This window comes from Macrobrachium rosenbergii, chromosome 23 (assembly GCF_040412425.1).
Source record: "Macrobrachium rosenbergii isolate ZJJX-2024 chromosome 23, ASM4041242v1, whole genome shotgun sequence".
NCBI classification, from domain to species: domain Eukaryota; kingdom Metazoa; phylum Arthropoda; class Malacostraca; order Decapoda; family Palaemonidae; genus Macrobrachium; species Macrobrachium rosenbergii.
This window is the reverse complement of record NC_089763.1, coordinates 4,395,627-4,420,006: the sequence shown is the minus strand read 5'-3', so window position 1 is coordinate 4,420,006 and position 24,380 is coordinate 4,395,627. Positions and strand designations below refer to the sequence as shown.

The 24,380-nt window shown below is 37.1% G+C and overlaps 1 protein-coding gene and 1 long non-coding RNA gene across 2 annotated transcripts; one reads left to right on the top strand and one right to left on the bottom strand.

Moving 5' to 3' along the window:
* The first annotated feature begins 11,958 nt into the window (after window positions 1-11,958).
* Window positions 11,959-13,507, top strand: LOC136851237 (uncharacterized). The gene is made up of 3 exons (XR_010856826.1): window positions 11,959-12,030; window positions 12,671-12,757; window positions 13,342-13,507. It is a non-coding gene; the product is annotated as an uncharacterized lncRNA (long non-coding RNA).
* A 6,634-nt stretch (window positions 13,508-20,141) lies between these two features.
* On the bottom strand, window positions 20,142-20,687 carry LOC136850965 (uncharacterized). Its single transcript, XM_067124945.1, has one exon. It carries the CDS (start codon window positions 20,685-20,687, stop codon window positions 20,142-20,144), a length of 546 nt encoding a protein of 181 aa, XP_066981046.1.
* Between the last annotated feature and the right edge of the window lie 3,693 nt (window positions 20,688-24,380).

The window sequence follows — 24,380 nt, the reverse complement described above, 5'->3', positions numbered from 1 at the left end:
TATATATATATATATATATATATATATATATATATATATATATATATATATATATATATATATATATATATATATATATATATATATATATATATATATATATATGACTATTTATCACATCATCGTGATTCATATACAATGGGAAGAAAGCTAGAAAACGTTAATATATTCACTCTACTGAAGTAATATATGAAATATACGCTACCGGGTTTTAGTTGATAATGTCACCGTCAGGTTCGAACCAGCACGGCGGGAATCAGGACTACAGTGACACACCAACCAGTCGGCCGACTGGTTAGTGTGTCACTAGTCCTGAAAAGTCGCTGGTTCGATCCCACGGGACGGTGGACTTATTATCAACTCAAAATTCCATACAAAAATATATGAAAATAAGGTAGAGTGAATTGATATTAAAGGACGTTTATAGCTTTCTGAATATATATATATATATATATATATATATATATATATATATATATATATATATATATATATATATATATATATATATATATATGATTTATCACTTTGTACATGATTATTTTATCACACATTACCACAGGTGAAAAATAAGAGACGGGGTGTAGGTCCTGACCGGTTTCGACTTTATTTCCAAGTCACTGACGAAGGACTGATACAGAGTATAAGAAGTCTCAAATATATATACTACAGGAACAGTACTGACGAACATACACAACCGTTAGAGACTACTTATGCACCCACCAGCCGGTGTCGAGGTAGGAGTGGCCTTCAAAACTCATTTGGCTAAAAATCACAATATACTTTCAGGGGACAACACTGATAAACATACCAACCTTAGGTGACCTCAGATCCACACCTGACAGGTGTCAGGGAGGCAGAGTTTGGAAACTCACTAGCACGACTGCCCCTGTACTGTGTTTACAAATATGATAATCCTATATTCATACATCTCTACTGCCTGCCCTAAAATTTAAACAATTTACAAATTTCTTTTCATATTAAAGGATCAAGTTTATACATCCCTTGACTGATATTCATATTATGGTTGTAACTTTCTTTTATAAAGCTAGATTCAATGATATTCCTTTCCAGTGCATTATTAGAATACATAATCCTCTTTGTCCATTCCCAGTTGATAGCATGATTGCTCTCACTAACATATACAAAAGTAGCACTGTTCCCCTGTGCATATCTCACACATTTCTTATGCTGTTCAATTCTTTTTCCCAGTGCTTTCCCCGTTTGGCCAATATAAAAGTTGTCACAGGACTTACATGGAATTTTATATACACACCCTTTAGTATTGTCAGGGGAGTTCTTGATAAGTACATTTTTCATTGTTTTATTGTTCTTAAATATGACATTAACACCAAAATTCTTAAGAAGATGGGGGATATCTTTCACATTATTATCATAAGGCAGAACAAGCAAATTTTTTGTGTTGTAAGGTTCTTTTGGTTTTGATACATAGTCTTTTTTGCCGTTTCAAATGCATTGTTTATTACACTGTCAGGATATTTCAATCTCTTGCCTGCATTCCTAATCTTATCTATTTCCTGGAGCCTTACACCCTGCCCCTCGAGGACCTGATTAAAACGGCACAGCAGCCGACGGACTCCACGAGGGCAGCGAAGTGGGCATCCATGCCCACACACCCCATCAACTCCCTCCAGCCGGAGGAAATCACAGAAGAGGAGATTAACGCCGTCATCAGGAGGTGGCCAACCCATCACCAGAAGAAGCAATTCGCTGATGCCTTGTTACTGCCACTGGCAGTACAGCAAGGACGCCCGGAACTGTGAGCCCCCCAGCCCTTTCGCCCATCCAAAGAACGGGGGCGGCGGCGGCCAACAGCACAGTCCACCATGGCAGCAGAAGCACCCAGGAGCCCAACACCAGTAGGTTTTTATGTCTGCGACACCATCTCCGGCAGGATGGTGCTGATCAACACTGGGGCCATACGCTCAGTGTTCCCGTCATCCAGAGAGGACCACAAATGCCCGTCGGACCTGGCTGCCTCCCTGAAGAGAAGATCACTGCATTTTTCCCCCGGTTGAGTGTGTAGGTATGTGTGTGACCAAGTAACTCGTGACGCCTTGGAGTATAGAGGGTGTGTCTTTGTCGAACACTAACCTCGATTGGGGATGTCACGAGAGTGTGTTCTTATGTGCGTTGCAAAATGAATATAAGGGGAGTGTTCATTGTACGAGTGGGCACTGCGATCCGTTATTTGTATAACTGAGCATGTGAACTGTGCAAAGGGGATTCACACACACATGGAGCCTGTGCTCCAGAGGACTTTTCTGAAGTAAGTACAACTCATAAACATTTTAGATTTTTTTCAGACTGGAAAAATTCTATCCATGTTGCAGTGAAATCTTGTGGTTATGCATTTGTATATTGTGATTTTGGTTTCTAATATAATGATCGTTCTTTTTTAGGGAATCCCGCATTCCTCTTCAAAATAGGGAGAGGTGTGACATTTATTCATATATGAAAATGCTTTTATAATGAACTGTGTGACCGTTTTATGGTTTGGGATGACAGATGGGTTGTTTATGCATTTTACTTTTAAATAATCTGGTAGTGATGTTTTAGACCTTATTCAGTAGATTTTTCATAGATACGGTGGAGTCATATCGACTTCATTCTTTCGTAGCTTATTTGAAGTATTTCATATTGTCAATAAAGTTTAGTTTTGTAACTCAGTATCTTATTCCAGTAGGCCTTGGAATTTTAGTTAGATGAAATGAATAACGGTGATGTGAAGATAAGAGGTCATGGCTGACACAACAAATTGGCTCACGCCAAACTCATCTAACATTCATCATAGAAACTGCAGAGAAATGCACATGAAAGTTATAGGAACCACATTATTTGAGGTGCTACGGGTAATATAAATAAATGAAATGTGCGCAATGTCATCTTGAGGCACAAAATCACTGTAATTATTATTATTATTATTATTATTATTATTATTATTATTATTATTATTATTATTATTATTATTATTATTATTTTCCTTTATCTTGTCGTGTCTAAATTTTGTATATGATATTGTCTCTATTTAGGATATCGTTCAAAGGGTTCAGTGAAAAAAAATGGACGACAGGCTCAAAATAACGAAGTCTTGTCAGAACTTCAAAGCCCTAAATGTTGGTCATAGACCAACAACAGACACTCCTGGACCAACAACAAACACGTACAGGGCCAACAACAGACATTCCTGGACCCAACAGACACGCCAGGAAACTTCCTGTAAAATGGATGTATTCTATCCCCATTTTTTTCGTTGTCTTATTTTTCAAAATAAGAAGATGGATGGCGCCTCTCATATTGGTTTTCGATGGAAGGAGAGCGAACGCCCCCCTCTGGACCGATAGCTAATGAGCATTACTTGTCATTGTACTGATTGAGGGAATTTGTGTTATGCGGTCTCTCTTGTTACTTTTTTTAGTTTCCTGTAAAAGAAAGCTACTGAGATGGCTTTGTCTGTCCGTCCGCACTTTTTCTGTCCGCCCTCAGATCTTAAAAAATACTGCAGGCTAGAGGGCTGCATATGGTATATTGATCATCCACCTCCAATCATCAAACATACCAAATTACAGCCCTCTAGCCTCAGTAGTTTTTTTTTTTTATTTAGTTGGGATGAAAGTTAACCATGATCGTGCCTCCGGCAACGCAACAACACAGGCCACCACGGCCGGCTGAGAGTTTCATGGGCCGCGGCTCATACAGCATTATACCGAGACCACCGAAAGATAGATCTGTTTTCGGTGGCCTTGATTACAAGCTGTACAGAAAACTCGATTGCGCCGAAGAATCTTCGGCGCATTTTTACTTGTTTTGTTTCTTTTTCTGTCTTTCTCTGCCTCGACGAATTTCTAGATTCGTCTTGGCTCGGGATTGGCCTGTTGAAATTGGAAATGGTCATGCTGTTTTATCTGCCGTTTCTAGCTGAAAATTTATTGTATGCTGTTGTTTTTATCATTATTATCCTTATTTATCACTCTTCCTCACCTTTCCATGATTACTTATCATTATTTTACATTATTTCTTATAACTATTTTCCATTGGTACTTATCATTATTTTTCATTATAGCTTATAACTATTTTCCATGATTACTTATCATTATTTTTGTATCATTAGCCTACTTATTATAACTATTTTCCATGATTACTTATTATTTTTTAATATTACTCATCATCACTATTTTCCATTATCACTATTATTTATGACAACTGACTTGTTTAAATTTGAAGGCCAAAGGTTGTTATGATGGAAGCGAAGCATGTGTCACAATATGTAGATATGATTGAGACAATCTTGGAGTGAGTATGGGTCTGAGACAGGGATATTTTATGTCTCCATGTCTGTTGAATATCTCTGTGAATAGTGATGCAAGAAGTCTGAGAAAGTGCAGTAGATATAGCTGCAAAGTTGAGAGATTAGGAAATAAATTACGGCGTGAGTAAATTATTTTTGCTGACGATAAATACTGACTGGGAAACGGCAATTAGGAACAGCTAGAAGAAGTAAGTTATTGTTTGCTGACGATAAATAATAAATACCGATTGAGAATGATAATTTGGAACAGCAAAAGCAAAGTAGTTATTGTTTGCTGACGACAAATAATAAGTACCGATTGAGAATGGTAATTAGGAACAGCAGAACTTGAGTAAGTTATTGTTTGTTGACGATAAGTACCGATTGAGAATAGTAATTAGGTACAGCAGAAGTAAAGTGGTTATTGTCTGTTGACGAGAAGTACTGATTGGGAATGGTAATTAGGAACAGCAGAAGCGAGTAAGTTATTGTCTGCTGACGAGAAGTACTGATTGGGAATGGTAATTAGGAACAGCAGAAGCGAGTAAGTTATTGTCTGCTGACGAGAAGTACTGATTGGAATGGGAAACAGAAATGGTAAGTACCGTTGGGAATGGTTAGGAACATTGGGAATGGTAAAGGAAAACAGCAGAAGCTTCAGGTATTGTTTGCTGACGATAAGTACCGATTGGGAACTGGAAATTCATCAGAAGAAGCAACACTTATCAAGTTTGCTGACATTTACTCAAGAAATGGTAATTAGACAACAAGATTTGCCGGTAGGTATATACTAATGACAACCAGGCTGATTTGAAACGGTAATTGTTTTTGCATGGTTCTTAACGTAGTCTACTGGTTAAAGCAAGTCCGTCCCTTCCATGATTTGGGAATTCTAATCGAGTCTTCTCCAGTGTATTGCTATTTCTTTAATCCTATTCTTTATTTTTAAATTGCATACTTTATTCAAATGGGAGTTCTTTGCAGCCGAGCTTATTGAAGGGGGTAAATGATAACTCCTCATGCCATTAGATTCTTTTAATGGATTGTGAGAAAGAGAATATTGTACATTATATATCCCTTATATTTATATATATATATATATATTATTGCCAATGATATATATTAAGATTTTCTTAGGGAAGCTTTGTATGAAACAGCCTTGTTTCAATTTGTTATCCTTGAAATTTCTCTCTTCCGGTGAGATGTTGTTCGTCTTTGTGTTTTTCCACAATGTGGTTTTGAAGGTTTGTCGACAGGTATTTCTTAACAAAATCGATTGAAAACTTAAAAGAGAGAGTAGATGGAAAAATTGTTGAGTGATGAGTCTTGATATGGCTAGGGGTCTCGAATGTTGATCTTGTCAGTGAGAACATCAATCCTACACAGGTAAACTTTACGTTGATCTGAGATGTTTCGTCAGTGGTTCCCAGACTTGAACGCTGTCGGATTGCATGAACGTATTTATTGAAAATTATTCTCGACTTCGAGACAATTTCTTAAAGAATGGATGATTACTCTGTTTTATAACGTCCAAAGTGGATTGTGGCCATTTACCTGTTTATCAATATGTCTGATAGAAATGCAGATTGAAGGAGCAGTGTGAATTTACAGATGAGCTGCAATTGATATGATTTATTTCACTTCCTGGCAATGATGTAGATTACTCATTGAATAGCATTATCAGGAACAGTATTATTATTATTAGAAACTTATTGTACTTTGTGATGAGCAAGTATTATTATTATTATTATTATGGATGGTTTACTGGTAATGAAGCAAGTTTAGAGTTAAATGGTTATAGGTTTATTTATTGCTGCTGAATTTTTAAAGTGTTATTTCCATGTCATTTTATTCTGTTAACTGTTGATCGTTTGCCAGTTAAGTTGTGTGTGAGGATTGATCTATGGATATATGTATGATAATGACCATTTATGTCTATGTGGGATTATGGGGTGAAAACCTGGACTCACTGTATATTTATGTAAATAACTTTACTGAGGGATTCAGAACCGATGAAGCACGGTTTTTCAGCAACAACTTTTTATCAAAGCATCGGATAAAGCTGAAAGTTGGCAAGTGTATATTTTATAACCCTACCTAATTTTTGCAAGTATTATTTAGAGCCTAAGTTCGATAGTTTTGATATTTATAGTAAAATGAAGTAAACTGATGCCGGGACCGAGAAAATCACAGACAATGATTCTTAAAACAATCAGACGTAAACATATGACGTCATGAGCTCCGCCCATCCACCAGGTAGGCGGTGAATGGATATGCTTAAATGCTTAAAGAATTTAGGCTTCGACAAATTCGATAATGGCCAGGATATGGAATTGTCCCCGTGGTTGCAAGACTGCATTTGTGCTACGGCTTACCACTTTGTATTGAAGCGAGAAGACCTGTGGCAAGATTTACCTAGTGAATAGGTAATTATTTCTATGGTGGGTAATGGTTACTTGGCCGCCCCAAAAGTGCGGGCAGGAGCTGTTAGACAACACGTCATTTTGAGGAAGAGTACTTGAAATCGGACATTATCCATGAGAGCGTGGACCAGTCATTATTGATCTCGCTAGCGACGATGAAAACGTGGATGATGACCTCCTCTCGAGAGAGTGACGACGACGAAGACATTTTGTAAATTAATATGTATAGTGTTAGATGTTTTATTTGTACCTCTAAAACATATCTATTAAAACACAGTGATTATAACAATATGTTCCTCATTCAAACTGATTTCATATTTTCCTTTCCATGCATATCAATATAAATCGTGTTACATTTGATTGATATTGAAGCAGGTAAATAATAGCTTGAGCTTGCCCTCAAAATCTTGACTTACCAGTACCTTTTATTTGCAGCGAGTATACAAGCGCTGTTTAGGGTGTTATGATATAAATAAAAACCAAGAAAATAACAATGGGTTACATTAACTGGAAATAAAACAATGGCGTTGACTTTACAACTCTAACAATTGGAAATGAGGATCATTGAGGCATATTTAAATTCTACTCTAGTGACCGCTCCTGACATGCTGCAAACAGAAGGCTATAGTGTCAAAACCTGAGATAAACAAAATGGATTGTCTTTTGTATTCTGCCCTGAATAGATGTAGATCTAACAAATGAGCTATAGACTGGTTCATTATGTGGATGAACTACTTGCACTGAATTATTTGTAAAGTAGAAACAAATACGAATATCAAGAAAATGGAAGAAATCCAAGCCAACAACTTAGTCCTATCAACTGCTGTGGAAGTTAAATAAAACCTCCACAATAATAATAATATGTAATAATAATAATAATAATACATAATAATAAAATTATTGAGAATGATAATGCTATCAAGGGGACGATGATAATCCTGCTCGCCATCATTGATATCGCTGAAGCCCCTTATATGGGTATTAAAAAGGCCAAGAGGGGCAGTCTACCCAATTGATGTCGTTGCCTCCCTGCCTGAGTAACTATGCAGGCGATGACATATCTTCGAGGTACATGCTCATTGTGTAATTCCTGCTGATGCAATAGAGGGAGTTAGACAAAGCTCCACCTACATGGGATATTTGGGGAAAGTGAGCAAACCTTCCCTTTCTCTTGGCCTTGGGTGCTAATATCAATTAGACCCACATCGCCAAAGTGATAGAGCCACAGTGAAGAGACGTTTTCCCCATATGTAAACTTCTCTTCACTGTGGGTGGAGTTTTCGTTAGGTTAACGTCAATTGTGTTCAAAAGCCTACCTCGATTTTGATGGCTCTGGCATAAGAAACCCACTTTTACTCTGGTAAGTACCAGAACTATTGAACTTAGGTAGTAAATAACACTGCAAAATTAGGAGGGTTATAAAATATACACTTGCCAACTTTCACTTTATCCGATGCTTTGATAAAAAGGTGTTGCGAAAACCGTGTTTCATCGGCTCTGAAACCCTTAGTAAGCAACATGGAATGATTCAGCATGTAATATATTCACCGTTCAACCAGGATGACCAGAACTGCCTATTCTAAGTTAAGAATATTAATGCACATTGCTTGGAGTCTGCTCTAAACGTGGACGAACATAAGTTTTGAAACAAAATTGCTATTATTTTTATTTCTTATCCACAATGTTTAGCCTATGCTGATAATACTTTTACTTCAAATCTCATGAAGACTATGCGCATCAGCCTCGGCGAGAAAGGTAATTTAAATTTTTAAATAATGATCGGAAATTAATAAGAAAATTAATGTTGTTAATAATGGTAACTGAGTATGTGGAATTTTGCAAACCAGATTTAAGATAATATCTCAATCTTTCATTATTTCCTGGAAAAGGAAGACACTGGTTAAAACTATTGGCGAAGAGCACTCCTCGTGAACCAATAGGAATAGGCACAGCATTTATTATACAAACAAACAAAATTAAAAGAAAACCAACAGTAGGAACCGTCCCCTCCAAACTCGATCTCATTAGTTACGTCATCACTGGATTGTTAAGAATTTTTTTCGGTCGGATTGGTATTAATCCATTACATTTCATTCTTAAAATTTGGACAAGTTACAAGAATGAATTCATTAGTTATACATATATCTTGATATACTAATTAATGGTAATGTTATGCAGTAATGATATTGTCTTTCAGGATTATTGCAGATGGTAATGATTCTGTAATAAGGACTGCGCAAGTAAATGCAATTTTTCAGTATATAAAACTTGAAAAATGCTTGGAAAAAAAAGACTGTCTTTGCTGACACATCTAACAAATATTTACGCGAGGGGCGGAGGCCTCTTCCGATCTATAAAACATCGCCTTCCTCCACTGCGTGTATTGCCCAGTGTTTACTGGGGACACTACTCGTCCTTGTCTTCCTGACCGAAGCGTTTAATAGAAGGAAGGACACCATTTGGGGAGCAACTTCAGTTTCCTGCATCTCTTCGTGTGAAGAAAGAAGAAAACATATCTGGAAGACGGCTTTGTTATTTCATAAGTTTGTTCCAGAATTCTTGAAAATAATTAGAGCAGATGTTTCCTGTATTCCAAAACCACATCCGCTTGGTGTTTCAGCTAATGCGAATATGGGGAGGATTCCCATATGATTTAAACCTTGAACTGATACACAAAGACGAACTAATTCCCAATAAGAGAAAGCCTTTTCTAAAGCGGAATATGCCGTACACCATTTGGTCCTTCATATTAGTCATAATAGCTACAACGACCTGTATTATAAATATAAGTCTTGAAAGCAGTGGAAACAGTGCTATCTATGGTACGAGAACACGGTGAATATCCTGCACGCCATTAATGCCACAATGTTATTACTTAGTTTTGTCCGTCGAAAAACAGCCGCACAACCTCCTCTTAAGACCAGGAAATTGCAGCGCGAGACTGCCTTTCTACGCGACACATTTCATACCAGTATGCAGTCTTTGCTTTACGCTTTACATCATTTTTCATGCTGATTCTCTTTGTCGTCGACAGCAGGAGTAACTCACACGGGTTCGTCATTGTGAACAATTTGGCCTTTTATGTTTGTTTTTTTTTGTGCCTCTCCACCAACATCAACAGGCTGTTTTATTTACTTGATTTTTTAAAATAATATCAAACAATTCATCATAAATGCATCTTTGGAGAAAAGGTTCTCAATGAAAATTATTTTACTCAAAATGGAATAGAAGAAAATACAAATATTTGGCTTTTACACGTGAAAAAAATCAAATCTAAAATGTTGCCATCTAAAGCAAACAAAACTCGTGCTATTTGTCAAAGGGTTCAGATCAAGTGTATCAATACAACACAAGAAATAAGAAATGCTGACAAAATCATTGAGGAGAAAATTCCAGTCTCGCTGGAAGAAAAAACAGATCATTCTCACCTTTATCGTGAGAATCGATTTGATAAATCAAAAGCACTGATACAATACAGAGCATTCCGATCATACTGGTTTATCATTCCATTTCGTTAGCGCAGTTCAAAATATATTTCTAGTCATTACAGACCGGAATTCAGAAATACCCATCAGTAGTGTTCGCGATTGCTGAAGTTACTACGAATTTGGTTTGTCCTGTGTTCCCAGATTTCTCTAACTGCAAAAAGGCGAGTCATTACAATCTATCGCATAATATATCGTTGTGTATTACAGCTGCACACTACTTTGTAGGCCAAGGTTCACCAATATGTTACCAGTCTTGAGTGCAGAGAAGCGGAGAGCCATAATCTGTACAGAACTAAGTTCAACCATGTGGCACCAAGGCACCCAACGCTATGTGATGATTCATATTCAAGCACAAATAGAAAATGAAGGCTGTCAGCTAACTCTGGCAGCATCCGCCGAGCTATGCTTTCATTTTCAAATTTCTATGTTGTCATAACAACCTTCTATTACTGAAAAACCCAGACCCCGATATTCATTTTCATATTTCTTTATTTCTCTTTTCATTACCGAATTCGCAACCTTAAAATTGTTCATGAAAATCTGTTTTGCAGAGAAATTTGCGAATAAAGTAACAACAAGCGAGCAAGTAAAAGAGATTAAAAGTCAAGAACTTAATGCTGCGGAGTGTAAATACCAAAACCTCGTTAAAAGTTGTCTTCTCAAGGAAGTCGATTGTAACGATGTTAAATATACTTAATGACCTTACATTAACTTGACATAACTCTTGTTTTGTCCTTTAGAGAATATAGCCTGCCATTTTTTTCCCCACATTTCTTATGCGGGCATCTGCGATGTAATTATTTTTACTACATTAAACTTATTTGCGCAAAAAAGAAAAGAAACAAAATGGAAAAGACGAAGTAAAGAAATGAACAAAGTATTGTTATGTATGCTTTCATTACTATTACTATTTCTGTTATCATTGTGACTAGTTTTTTTAAAGCTGCGTCCTACCTGCTACAATATTATGAAGAGATCATCAAGTATGCCTAGCGAAGCCCCTTGAGCACTTATTTATATAACACTTCTTGGAGGTCCATCGAATATACAGAAAAACTAAATTTTACAATAAAAAAAGGGCCGGTTGGAGCTTATGAACATAATAGTTTTAATATAAATGAGTATTATTTCTTTATTAATTTCTTTTATGTTTTCTTTTAATGTTAGTGGCACAACTGATGTGATATAAGAAGGGAGGTCCCAGCATTAAAAGATGTTGACTGAAAGTGACCTCACGGGTGTATAAAAAAAATAAAAATAAAAATAAATAAATAAATAAAATTATGAAAGAAGGATATGTATGTGCTTTTAATATGAGTTAGATAAAGACACGTGAATTGCATTCATTGCATCAGTCTGTGAGAAGAGTATAATTTATCAGAGAGTTTATTGAGATCAAAGAGAGGAACATAAAACGGGAACACCAGACTTACATGGCATGGGCTTTGTCCAGTTTGCGAAAAAATTAATGCAGTCACCTTACAACAGCAAATTACTTTGAGATCTCAGAAATCATGTGAACTCGATTATTTTGCCTTATAATTAGATATATATATATATATATATATATATATATATATATATATTGCATTCCGATGCCTTCAAAGTACATGCTTTGGAAAATATGATTAGAAATAAAATAAAATATATATATTGCTCATATGAAATTATTGTTCACAAGTCTTTGTATTTTACTTTAAATTTTTCTTTACTTCAGTCTCTTCTTTTTTGCTCTATTCAGAGACGCGACTGGGTTCATACTCTTCGCTCAGGGATACAACTTGTACGTGATCAAGCCATCTCTAAACAGGTAAGTCCAATAAGTCTTCTGTGTTAATTCAGATCGTTTCTTGACAATTCAGTAATGACTTGCCTGGTTGTCAGTGCATATATTTATTTTTGTAAACCTGAAGCCAATTCACTGATTGTTCTAATCAAGACTTAAGTGCCCTGGAATGCATTAAGTTTTTAACTTGCACCGTTGTTTCAGACTATGACAATGAAAGATTCTCTGAAGGACTTTCAGAAATTGAGTCAGGTTAGATTTTCCCGTGGAAAGCTCCCTATAGAGGGATAGTGTCGTCAACGCACCTAGGACGGTGCACTGTAGGCTTTAGTAAAAGGGTGATTGCAGAGTTCCTTTAGCTCCTAGCCTCGCCCACTTTTTAGCTTTTCTTCAATCTAGCTCTACAACCTCTCGGACTAGTGCTTCTTAGTTAAACTGCGGTGTTTTTTCCGCGTTCCACCTTTAGATCCTTGTGCTTCATCTCATTTACTTTGGGGATCTCTCTTAATCTGTCTAACCACTCTAATTCTCTCTTCTAGTTGTCTTAAGCACTGAATAGCCAATATTGCCCAGAATTTTGTGACCTCCAAGTGTTGGCATCAGTCGGTCCTGCGGAAACCACAGTAAAGTCTTTCACGCTCATTTCTGTTTCCTACCATGACAGATGTCACGCGTTATTCAGCAGCTAGAAAACGAAACCACGTTTTCCCCTTTTGGCCTTTTTTCGATGGGACGCCATTGCCTCATTCCGGTAAGTACGAAAACGATTCAGGTCAGACATTTAAATGAAAATAAGTACATTTTAACCTGAGTTTGTCGAATTTTGTTTTCAATTTCATGCGAATTTCTGATAATTCTATGGTGAATTAAGAAGTTTTACTAAAAATTAATTTTGGTCATGCCATTTGTACTCTTGAGCTATTATTTAACTTAAATAAATGGAAATTTTTATTATGCAAAATTGTCTTATTTATTTATGTAGTTCATGTAGTTCATAAGATAAATAAATGAGGTTTTAACTCTTATGCTATGGATGTAAAAGAAGACACATAATATACAATGGCTACAGAAAAAGAAGTACAGTAGGTTGTACTTTCAGTACTTTTTCTTGGTATTGATAATAAATGAAAGAAAGCACCTCACAAAAAAAAAAAAAAAAAAATGGGGCGCCACTGAAATCTTGCAGGTGTTGTGAGACATTTTCCATCAAAATAGAGTTCATTAGGAAAAAAACATTTTATCTTTCCACTGAAAATTTGAATACATATTTTCTCACGGATTTTCATCTTTGTGGATAGTGCAAGGAATTTTTCAGTAATCTCATATATTTTCCAGGTGATGAGCACAGTAGCTACATACATCGTCATCATCTGGCAGTTCAATATGTCAGAGGAGGGTAAATGTCCAGATCAAAGCAATTCAACGCTTTCGTGAACGAACTTCACTTCAAACGTCTTACTATACTTCCACATTACCTTCAAGGTTACTGGTTGAGCATAAGAGGATAATAACAACAGCCAGCGATTTAGTTCCAAGATGTTTCCATGTTTATTCCCGCATCGCTGGGAATAATGACACTGTTTTGAAGAATGATAAAAGAATAAAAAAAAGAACAGGATGGTTAATTATCAAAGGTTGTTGGTAAAGAGCTAATTCAGAAATTGAAAAAAACGTCAGAATTCTTTTCATTCGACGAGTAAAAATTTTAACAGGTTGTCAACAGGTACTTCTGTAAACAAATATATCATATGGAAAATAATGGCGCGGAAATCAAGATTTCAAATATACCATGTTCAGTTATAAATAAGTCATAGAAATAAAACCTATTCACCTAACGATAGATTTAACAGTTTCGTACCTTTCGTTATCTTTTGATAAGTTCATAATTTTATTCATCATTACAACAGCATTAGATTTATCGGCCTTTGTTATATACAGTTAGTCCTAGAACATAGCACCCCACGTAATGCCTTTGCAAATATTGATGTCTGCAGAACATTATTATTTTTCTCCAAAGTACAAAAAGACTAAGAAATGTTAACATACCTCAAATTACCATTAATAAAAAAAAACTCAAATATTAATCCAAAGCAGCTATAGAAAAGCTATCCACTGGTTAGTCGGAAAGATTAACCACAAAATCCAGGTTAGCATGCAAAGCCCAGTCGCTGAACAATGTGATATTTCAGCCTAAAATGAAGCTTAGTGTTAAAGCTGTTACAACATTTACTGAGTTTGCCATAACAAAAGTCCAACATCCGCAATTCTCCAAATCTATTCTGGCTGCATAAATGAAATTCCTTGCAAAGACTGACAAAGGGGTATTATGGGCAAACTGGAAAACGCTAGGAATACGAATCTGTTGGTTCTGTTTGATATATTTTATCGAAATGGATTGTTTAAATACTTATACCTTTAGTTCAGAGCATTTCAGATACATGGATAAAAGTGATAACTTTTAAGTAATTATGACAGATTGTTTTTATTTTAGTTTTAATATGGTATGTTTTGATGTCGTATCTTTATCTACCAAATTGTCTGTTGATTACCTACTAGAATCCTTGCAAAACAAGTAAAAAAATGTTGGTATTCCTTCGACATGTTCAAAAATCATTGCCTTTAAACGGTTGAGTATAAAAGGGCAATTTTGCTTTAAGGAAGCAATATCTTTAGCAATATCTAAGTGGCATTCTCTGAGAAAGGAAGGCGAACGCAACCGATGCAAATTTCCGTATGCCCCCGCCTTTCCCGACAACTGAACCATCTGTCTGGTTCTGGAGAGCAATTCCGCCACCGACTTGATCAAAGAATAAGGCGGACCACGTCCTCAAGGTGATACTGGACACTTATTTCCTTCGCATCTCGCGCTGGTTGGACACACAAGGGGAAAGGATCCACGGATGTACACCATCTGTGATACTTTCCCAGGTTAACAGCACACAGAATACAACCGACAAGCAACGGCATGGTGAAAAAAACCCGCAACCCCTCAAATTAGCACTCATCGCCAAGTTCAAAGGCGCCGATTGGATGGCATAATTACCTAGGATCCTCCGCGGCCCATGCACCTTGTCGAGAGAAGAAATAAACTGTCACTCGTCCAAAAAAGACATTAGAAAACCATTTTGTGTACTGGGCATATTCTCCCTTGCCACACAGAAATGGAAAGACTACAAAAAGCCGAGAAACAACACCCCCAAGCATCCCCCAACCAGCCAACCCCATACAAAGGCCCTTCGCCCAGTCATCGACAGAAAAAACAAAAGCTTAAAACTCACTCGTATAGCGAGGACTGGGTACAAGCGAACAGTCTCAAATCAGCCCGACTACTCCAGGATCGGGTGGCAAATCCGACCACTGCACCACCTTCAACGAACCTGCAACAAAGAGTGATTGATGCAGCTAACAATCAAAAGGGTTAAAATGAACACATACCTTACTAATTAATTCAAAAGTAATGTACTGTTTTTTTTAAACAAGCCAGTGAAAAATGTTATTGCATCAAAAAATATTTTCATTATAATAGAGAAGTAATGTAATAAAAGAGATCATTGCAGCCAACATTCAAACAAGATACACAATTAACAATGCAAGAGAAAAAATGCACACACTTTTAAAATGACATTTACTGAAATCGTTTACATGAATATGTCTGAACAATGGCAAGAAAATTTTCAGTTGAAATACTGTATACAAATTATTATTGATGGTCACCATCCATTCCTATTGTACGTATCAGTATTTCCCTGCGCACCATATTGTTCCCTGACGGCCGCCAAAGGGTTCCCATCCTCTCATACAGCACCAAGTTCTGTCGGGTCTCCATCCTTGGTGGAGGTGTACAAGTGGAGTTTCATCATTGCGGACGGAGGACACCACTCCTGGGTGCAGACTTCCTGGCCAACTTCGATCTGGCAGTCAGCACCTCACTTCTGAAGGAGTTCGTCGAGGTGAGGTGCTCAAGCCCGAACTGCGTCAGGTGCCTGGGGCCCCTGCCAAACACGGAGTTTACCATCACATCAAGACAAAGGGTCCTGACGCACGCGAAAGTTCTGGGAGGCTTCCCTCAGCACCTTCAGGAGGCCAAGGGACGCTGCTGGAGATGGGGCGGTAGTGAAGGCCTTCCAGCCCGTTGGTTTTCCTCCCACATGGTGCAGAAACCAGACGGCTCCTGGAGACCATGGGAGAAAAAGTCTACGGGGAGTCTCTCGTAGTCCCGGCAACTCATCACGAGGATCGCCACAACCTGACAGTCCAGGAGGGCTCCACGACACGCCGGAAAGTTCGCCCCTGCCAACGGATGCAGTACCGACAGGACGCCGCCTCACACCCCCGGGTCTGTCCTCCACCACCCACGCCTTTCATCAGGAATAACGCCATCCGCCTGCCAACCAGGCCCTACAGGGGCCCCTTCCTCAAAGCAAAGCAAGGAACAAAAGAGCATTCGCTGGCCATCCATGGAAGAACGACTGGGTCAATAGACCGCCTGCCTGCACTGTTGGAGGAGGGGCGTCGGGCGGTGCCTCAGCCCTCCGGAAACGTCGCCCCGCAGCCCACGCCCCACAAGAAAGTGATGTGGGCCGCCCGTGAAGGCCCTGACCCAGCAGTGGCAGCCAAATGCTCCCAGATGCACCGCACTCCCAGCTGACATCGTGGAGCCGCGGCACCCCAGCGCCCCAGCAGATACTTGTTTTAATCAGACATTACCTACATCTTGGGAGTATTGTAAAGTCCCCGCTCAACGTGTTTTCTCTAGTGAACCTCCCGTTTTCTATGGTGCCTTCTCCCGTGACCTTAGGTCAAGATACCTAGCCATGTTTTATTTATGTAAATGTGCATTTATTACTTACTCATTTGTGCCCTTTTGTATTGTACATGTCAAGAGCATTATTGTGTCTAATCTGTTAATTTTGTTTCTTGTTATCTGTATTTACCTGTCCTGTTTCACACTGAGAACAATTGACCTCGGGTCACCTGTATGCCCTTGTGTGTATTTGTACTGATGTCCGCACACCGCTTTATAAGCGGCCTGCTCCCTTAATAAACTAGCAGTCAATGTCTACCTGCGCTTTCTTTTGCACCTCTCACAGATCTCCTCCCAGTTTACTACTTCTTTTGGGAAGGATTTGAGCTTTCATCCAAGGATCAAATGGTTGGGGGTTAAAATTTCCAACCGATTCAAATCCCCGGGCGTGTAACTTAATGGTCTGTCATTGATAATTTCTTCCAGCTCCACCAACACAGATCAGTTCCTCAAAACTGAGCAAGGCTTGGCCTACGATCTTTTTTAGGCAGGACTTCAGAAGTCCTATCAGCCTGTCCCATATAGCACCAAACCATGGTGCTCTTGCTGGAATGAACTTCCTGTTACACTTTATATCTAACAGATATTCTTTTACCCTGGGATTCTTCGACATGGTCTTAAGGTATTCTGATGCCACTACAAACATGGTGGTGGTGTCACTCAGCATGAGTGCTGAGAAACCTCTTCTGCTGCAGAATTTTCTAAAATTCATGAGGAACGAGTCACAAGATTGGTTATCAACTAGCTCCACATGTATGCCTCTGGTTATCAGGCAAGCAAATAGGATGATATAAGCCTTCACAGGGCTTTGTCCTTTTCCCTTAGCCCATAATGCGCCGGTGTAGTCCACGCCTGTGATATTGAAAGGTTGCTTACATTGCACCCTAAACTCAGGTAATGGAGGAACTATACTGGGCCGATATGGCCTCCCCTGCGTTCTCCCACAAATAACACAATGGTGTATTATACTCTTAGTTGCCTTATCTGTGGGATCCAGAACTCCTGTCTGACACTCACCACAGTGGCATTTGCACCCATATGAGCATTAGCATCATGATGTTCTTTCATAATTACCCGAGTAACAGTAACTCTTCGGCAACAGTATGGGAAACTTAACAGATTTGGGTAACTGTGCGTGTTCTAGTCTACCCGTACACCTTATTAACCCATTGTCCAGGTAAAGATTCAACTGGTGTGCGAGAGCTAGGTTTGGTTTTCTTACTCCCTTCATCAAACTCTCGTATTCCCTTGAAAATATTCTCTCTGTATGATGGCAATGGTCTTATTCTTTGCCTCTTGGAGTTCTTCCAAGGTCAATTCACCATGCCTCTTCATACTGATTAAACTCATAAAATTATTCAGAAATCGTAGGATCCACGCTGTGGTCCTATAGACCTTTTTAACCTTGCTGAATCTCTCCCAATTCAGCAAGTGAGTATTACCATTCAGGTTGTCCCCTACAGCATTGACCAAAATGTTCGCTTCCCTACCCTGCACAAGTGATCCACCAACCCATGACCTATCTATTGGCCAAGAGGAATTTTTTAACCAAGGGGGACCCTCTCACCAGGAAAAACTATCCAAGATCATTTCTGTCCTTTTCCCACGTGTCAACCAGTCACTGGAATTATCATCTGTAGGCACATAAGACAAGACTGCCTTTGGAATTAAAGTTTATTTCCTGTACTCTATTTTTTCACAAACACAGGAGAACACTTTTCGATACTAGCCAACTTAGGAGACTTTACTGTCCAACCAAACAAACAGTTCCACAAACTCATCCTTCTCAAAGGATTCTTTAATAAATTTGGCCATTATTGCTGCTAGCAACAATGCCATCAACTCAAGTTTCGGAAAAGTTAATTCTATCATTAAATGAGAGTTTTCATTCTTTACTCCATAAGCTACACAACCATGTGCTGACTCACTGGCATTGCAGAATATGTGTAAGGAATCCCCCTTTCCTAGGCTAGTATTCCTAAGAAAGAAAATATCAAGAAATTTTTCTAAGTCTTCGGATAACTCAACACATTGGTTCTGTAATGGGTGTGGGATTTGTACATCCCAGTCCAGTTGTTACTTTCACAAATTCTGCAGGTATATCTTTACCCTAAAACTGCAGTAGAACTTTGAGTAGGTCAGCTGTTATATGTGGTCCGTCCACAAACCATCATTCAAGCTCAACCCACCTTTCCCCTGTCTAATCGAACAGTCAAATACTATCCTGATAGGGGTTGTTGCACTGTCCTTCTTAATGCCATGGTGTGCCAAGAAATGACAGTCTTCTGTTTTAAAACATTCCACTCCCTCTATGAATCTTCTATCCTCCTGATCCTTCAGGATTTTCTGATAGTGTTCTAGATACTGAGTCTCTTTCTGAAACTTGACACACTTGTTTTAATCTGTTTAAAGCCAACCCAAAGTTGGAAGTTAATCTCCTTGTATTGCCTTTCCAAGGCAATGCCACAACATACTGTTTGTCAATTTCAGAATAAGTTATAGTACCCTCACAGTTCTTTAATACCTTCCGTTCCTGTTCCGTTATTTCACTGCAGTTAATACCTAAATGATCCAGACTCCACAAACTTCAGCCATAATTATGTCGTCGGTTTCCACTGCCAGTTTTAAAAATGAAACATGAGTATCCTTGGTGGGAGGAGAACTACATGTTCCGGTTACCACGTAACCAAATATGGTTGGTAGCAATACCAAATTTTCAAATTTTCTAAACCCTGGGTGTAAGATGTTGTACACAATGTCAACCATATTAACAATTCAATAAGTGATTGCTTCTCTATGGGTAGATCAAAATCTTTATCAGCCAAGCTGGGTTTTGTTTTACACAACGACCTTAAGTCCTTCTCCAGTATTTGTCAAACAGAGAGTTCCAACTTATGCCCCACCTAACTTTGATTTGTTTGGCTGGTTTCTATTACATATAACACTATGTCTAACAGTGCAACCATTATTACAACCTTGCCTGTCACAGTCGGAACTGTAGTGTTTGCTGGATGCACATATGAAACACAAACCCAGAGCTCTGAGTCGTGCTATCTTTCCTCCTCTGGTTACATAAGATTCGCAAAGTGCACATCCTTTAACCTGGTTTGTCTTGGCTTTGTTTGTACTTCTTTAGGCCTTACCGATGTTGTTTTTGGTCTCACAGATTGCCCTTGTTCTACTGCGAAAGCAGATACCATTGTCAATGCATTAGCTTTTGCTGTTTCAGTCTGTGGAAAAGCCCTCAAATTGTGTATATCTTCTTCAAGATATTTTTTAAAGGTGTCAAATTTCAGCCAATCTTCTCCACACCTTCGTTTTATTATTTCACTTACACTACTTGGTAGTTCGGTGTGAGCAAGATGGTATCTAATTCACTCAGTTCCAGTTTTTCACTCTCCAATGATCTTATGCAGCATTCGAATTGCGCTCTACAACCTTGTAGCGATTCTGCATCTGCCTTGGGAGTCTCAGTTTGGAAGAGTTTTCTAACTAAACACAACTTGATTTCGTCTTTTCTGCCAAAGGTCTCTTTTAACAAGTTCACTGCTTGCAAATATTTATCACCTTCTAATTTAAAACCAGATATCAGCTCCAGAGCCTCACCTTCCAATAGGCCCTTCAGATAAGAAAACTTTTGTATATTTTCAAAATCAGTACGCTGGTGTACTGATGCTTCATAAAGTTCCCAAAATGAATTCCATTCTGTTATATCCCCATCAAAATGTTTGAGGTCTAATTTGGGCAGCTTCACAGCAGCTTTAACAGGTGTTATCGGTGCACTGGGTTCACTTCTGACAGCTAGAAGACTCGTGATGGAGGAATTTAGTCTATGAATTTCGGTGCCTACCTTTAGGCTATATTCAGCTTGATTCATAATTTAGTCAGGTTGTTCTCCAGGATCTGTTAGATTCAATATTTCATTATCCAGTTCCTGGACTTTCTGTAAATATTCCTTCAAGGAGTCTCTCAATTTAAAACCAGATATCAGCTCCAGAGCCTCACCTTCCAATAGGCCCTTCAGATAAGAAAACTTTTGTATATTTTCAAAATCAGTACGCTGGTGTACTGATGCTTCATAAAGCTCCCAAAATGAATTCCATTCTGTTATATCACCATCAAAATGTTTGAGGTCTAATTTGGGCAGCTTCACAGCAGCTTTAACAGGTGTTATCGGTGCACTGGGTTCACTTCTGACAGCTAGAAGACTCGTGATGGAGGAATTTAGTCTATGAATTTCAGTGCCTACCTTTAGGCTATATTCAGCTTGATTCATAATTTAGTCAGGTTGTTCTCCAGGATCTGTTAGATTCAATATTTCATTATCCAGTTCCTGGACTTTCTGTAAATATTCCTTCAAGGAGTCTCTCAATGAAGAAATACTATTGATATCACCTACATCAATAGTGGTTTCAACCTACTTTGACCAGTTAGTTATCACAGACTTAAATCACACCCCCCAACCCCCTGTCTCCTCTTCAATTCTTCTAAGTCAGACATCTTAGCCTATAATTTACCAACACCTAATATACAAGTTCCATAATACTAAAAGTGTACAACTGCTAACTCCAAATATATATATATATATATATATATATATATATATATATATATATATATATATATATATATATATATATATATATATATATATATATATATATATATATATATATATATATATATATATATATATATATATATATATATATATATATATATATATATACCGCATTAGGAAATATAATATTTAAAAGTTGACTACACTTCAGATCAATTAATGGTAGATCACTACTGGTTATATTGTATATATATGTGCCCTTCACTACACATACATATATACAATGCACAACAGGGTTTATTTCATATTAAATCCCACTTAAGTATCTTAAAACTCAACATAAATTTCGAAAAAAATTAATATTTCCTTTCCATTACCTACAATTTATAAAGAAGGAAAAATTAATTTACGAAGTGTAAATGCGTCCACCATCATTTTGCCTAACCTAACTTAACCTAATTTCTGGGTAGGTGTGAGCACAACCTGGTATTTACCAATCCTGACTAAAGGCATAGGCATCAGCTGCTTCATATAAGAGACTCACCAGTGTCTTATAACTATTATACTGGAAATGTACTCTATCACCGGCAAAGTCTCTTTCTATGAACTGATTGAAAACAAAAGTTATTTCTCAGTTTCTTTTCAATAATTGGTTTAGTAGATTTTTTCGTGCTCGATATCTATCCCTAGGGATGTTTCTAAGAACATTGCGAATCTCTACACTAACTACTAAAACCTTCAGTTATAGATACCTTCCAATCTCTTTACTTGTCCTAAGATCTTATTTTTTACTTTACTGACCAATTCTGGATCGTCATCGTTAACATCAATATCGTTTCCTCCGATGAACAGGATAACGATATCTGGGGCATAAGCTGTCAATTTGGTCACTAACACAGGATCCAGTAGGTTATCGCACATTGCCCCTGATTTCAAAAGTACGATAACACAAGGGCTGTTTTAGTCTCACATCACCCTGTCATAAAATGACTGAGATGTTTTATGTGAGAATGCCCTATCACAGCAACCTTTCGCTTTATGTGAAATATGTCAGGATAGGCCATAGCCATTTTCTCATCTTTATTTGGACGTTGTAAAGAACAGCAACCCCAGAGTACCTGAGGTTGTTTATCTTAACAAGCTAATATTTGGGATGGCTGATGTTAACAAGCTCATTCTGATACTGGCGGTGCATCTGTTTGTTGTCGGCCAAATGGAATGTCCTTCGCCGTGTTCAGCACTGGCGGTGGCTGATAAACAAGTTCATTCTGAGGATAGCCAATTTTCATGGGTACATCTTTACAACGTCCCTTTATTTTATTAATGTGCCATGATCTAAAAATACAAAAAAAAGAAAGGAAGGTTCAAATTCCCACCGAGTTATTATCAAGTCAGGCTACAGTTAAGCTAGGCAAATGATTGACCGAGTTTATTCTACTATTCCATGTTGGGCTAGGCTAACACGTGACATTCTAATATGGCCACCACCATCAGCCGGTCACATCTTTATCTTTATCGCCAAATATCACAACAATCCTTAAACTTTCCTAGATTTTAACTATACCGATCTCTAATACAACAACCACTCACTGCAATCCTGGTCACGACACCATTTTATTCCGACTCACTCAGAATAAGTATAGAATTTCAAATTGTCATTGTTGTCGTATAGCCTAAACAATCTGAAACGTACTGACCCAAATCGTAGCCTAAGTCTTATGCTACGACACCCAGGTTACTTCACTCTTATGTTAGTTTAAATTGTGATTATATTAATTCATTGCATTGTGTACATTAACTAAACTAACAATATCAACTTACTGTTGGCATATGCAATTGTTCCTAACTCAATGTAAAGTTAGACTGGTGTAAGCACAGTCTCCGTTTCACTACCCTCATCCAAAGTATGCATCGAGAAATTCTCCTTACATTTCGATATGCATATCTTCTAAAGAAAGTTTCCCTAAATGTACTTTAAAATTAATAGGAATACTTAAATGGATTTGTAGACACCGACAATTATAGCTGCATTCTTAAATCCCCCACCAGCTCGAATCACTCTACATTAAAGCTCTGAAGCGACTGACTTCATGGCCGTCTTTGACCGAAACCAAGACTTCAACTAACTACCATGCAACAGCCAATCCAGTAGTTAAACAATACTACAAGTATACTGACAATCAAAACACAAAACAGATAAGACAGTTTTTTCACTACTAAATACAAACAATGAAACATAATATCCTTGTTCTACATAATATGCATTTCCACTTTAATAAATTTAAAGAAATACTTAAATCTATACCAGAACTAGCGAAAAAGTACAATCTCTCTTGTCGAAGTTTCGAAATACGAATATATATATATATATATATATATATATATATATATATATATATATATATATATATATATATATATATATATATATATATATATGAATGCCTTTTTCCCTGTAATACTACAGTGTAATATGAATATAAGAAGGCCCATAAAACACTATTTAAACGTTGAAACCATATGTTTCAGGCTTGTGCCCCTGTTCACTGAACAGGGCACAGAAGCAAGTGCCTGAAATATATGGTTTCAACGTTTAAATAGTGTTTTATTATTTCTTATATTCATATATATATATATATATATATATATATATATATATATATATATATATATATATATATATATATATATATATATATATATATATATATATATATATATATATATATATATATATATATATATATATATATATATATATATATATATATATATATATATGTATATATATATATATATATATATATATATATATATATATATATATATATATATATATATATATATATATATATATATATATATATATATATATATATATATATATATATATATATATATATATATATATATATATATATATATATGTATATATATATATATATATATATATATATATATATATATATATATATATATATATATATATATATATATATATATATATAT

What these genes read in the sequence shown, in the direction of transcription:
- LOC136850965 (XM_067124945.1), bottom strand. Translation starts at nt 20,687, where the DNA reads ATGAATCAAGCTGAATATAGCCTAAAGGTAGGCACCGAAATTCATAGA.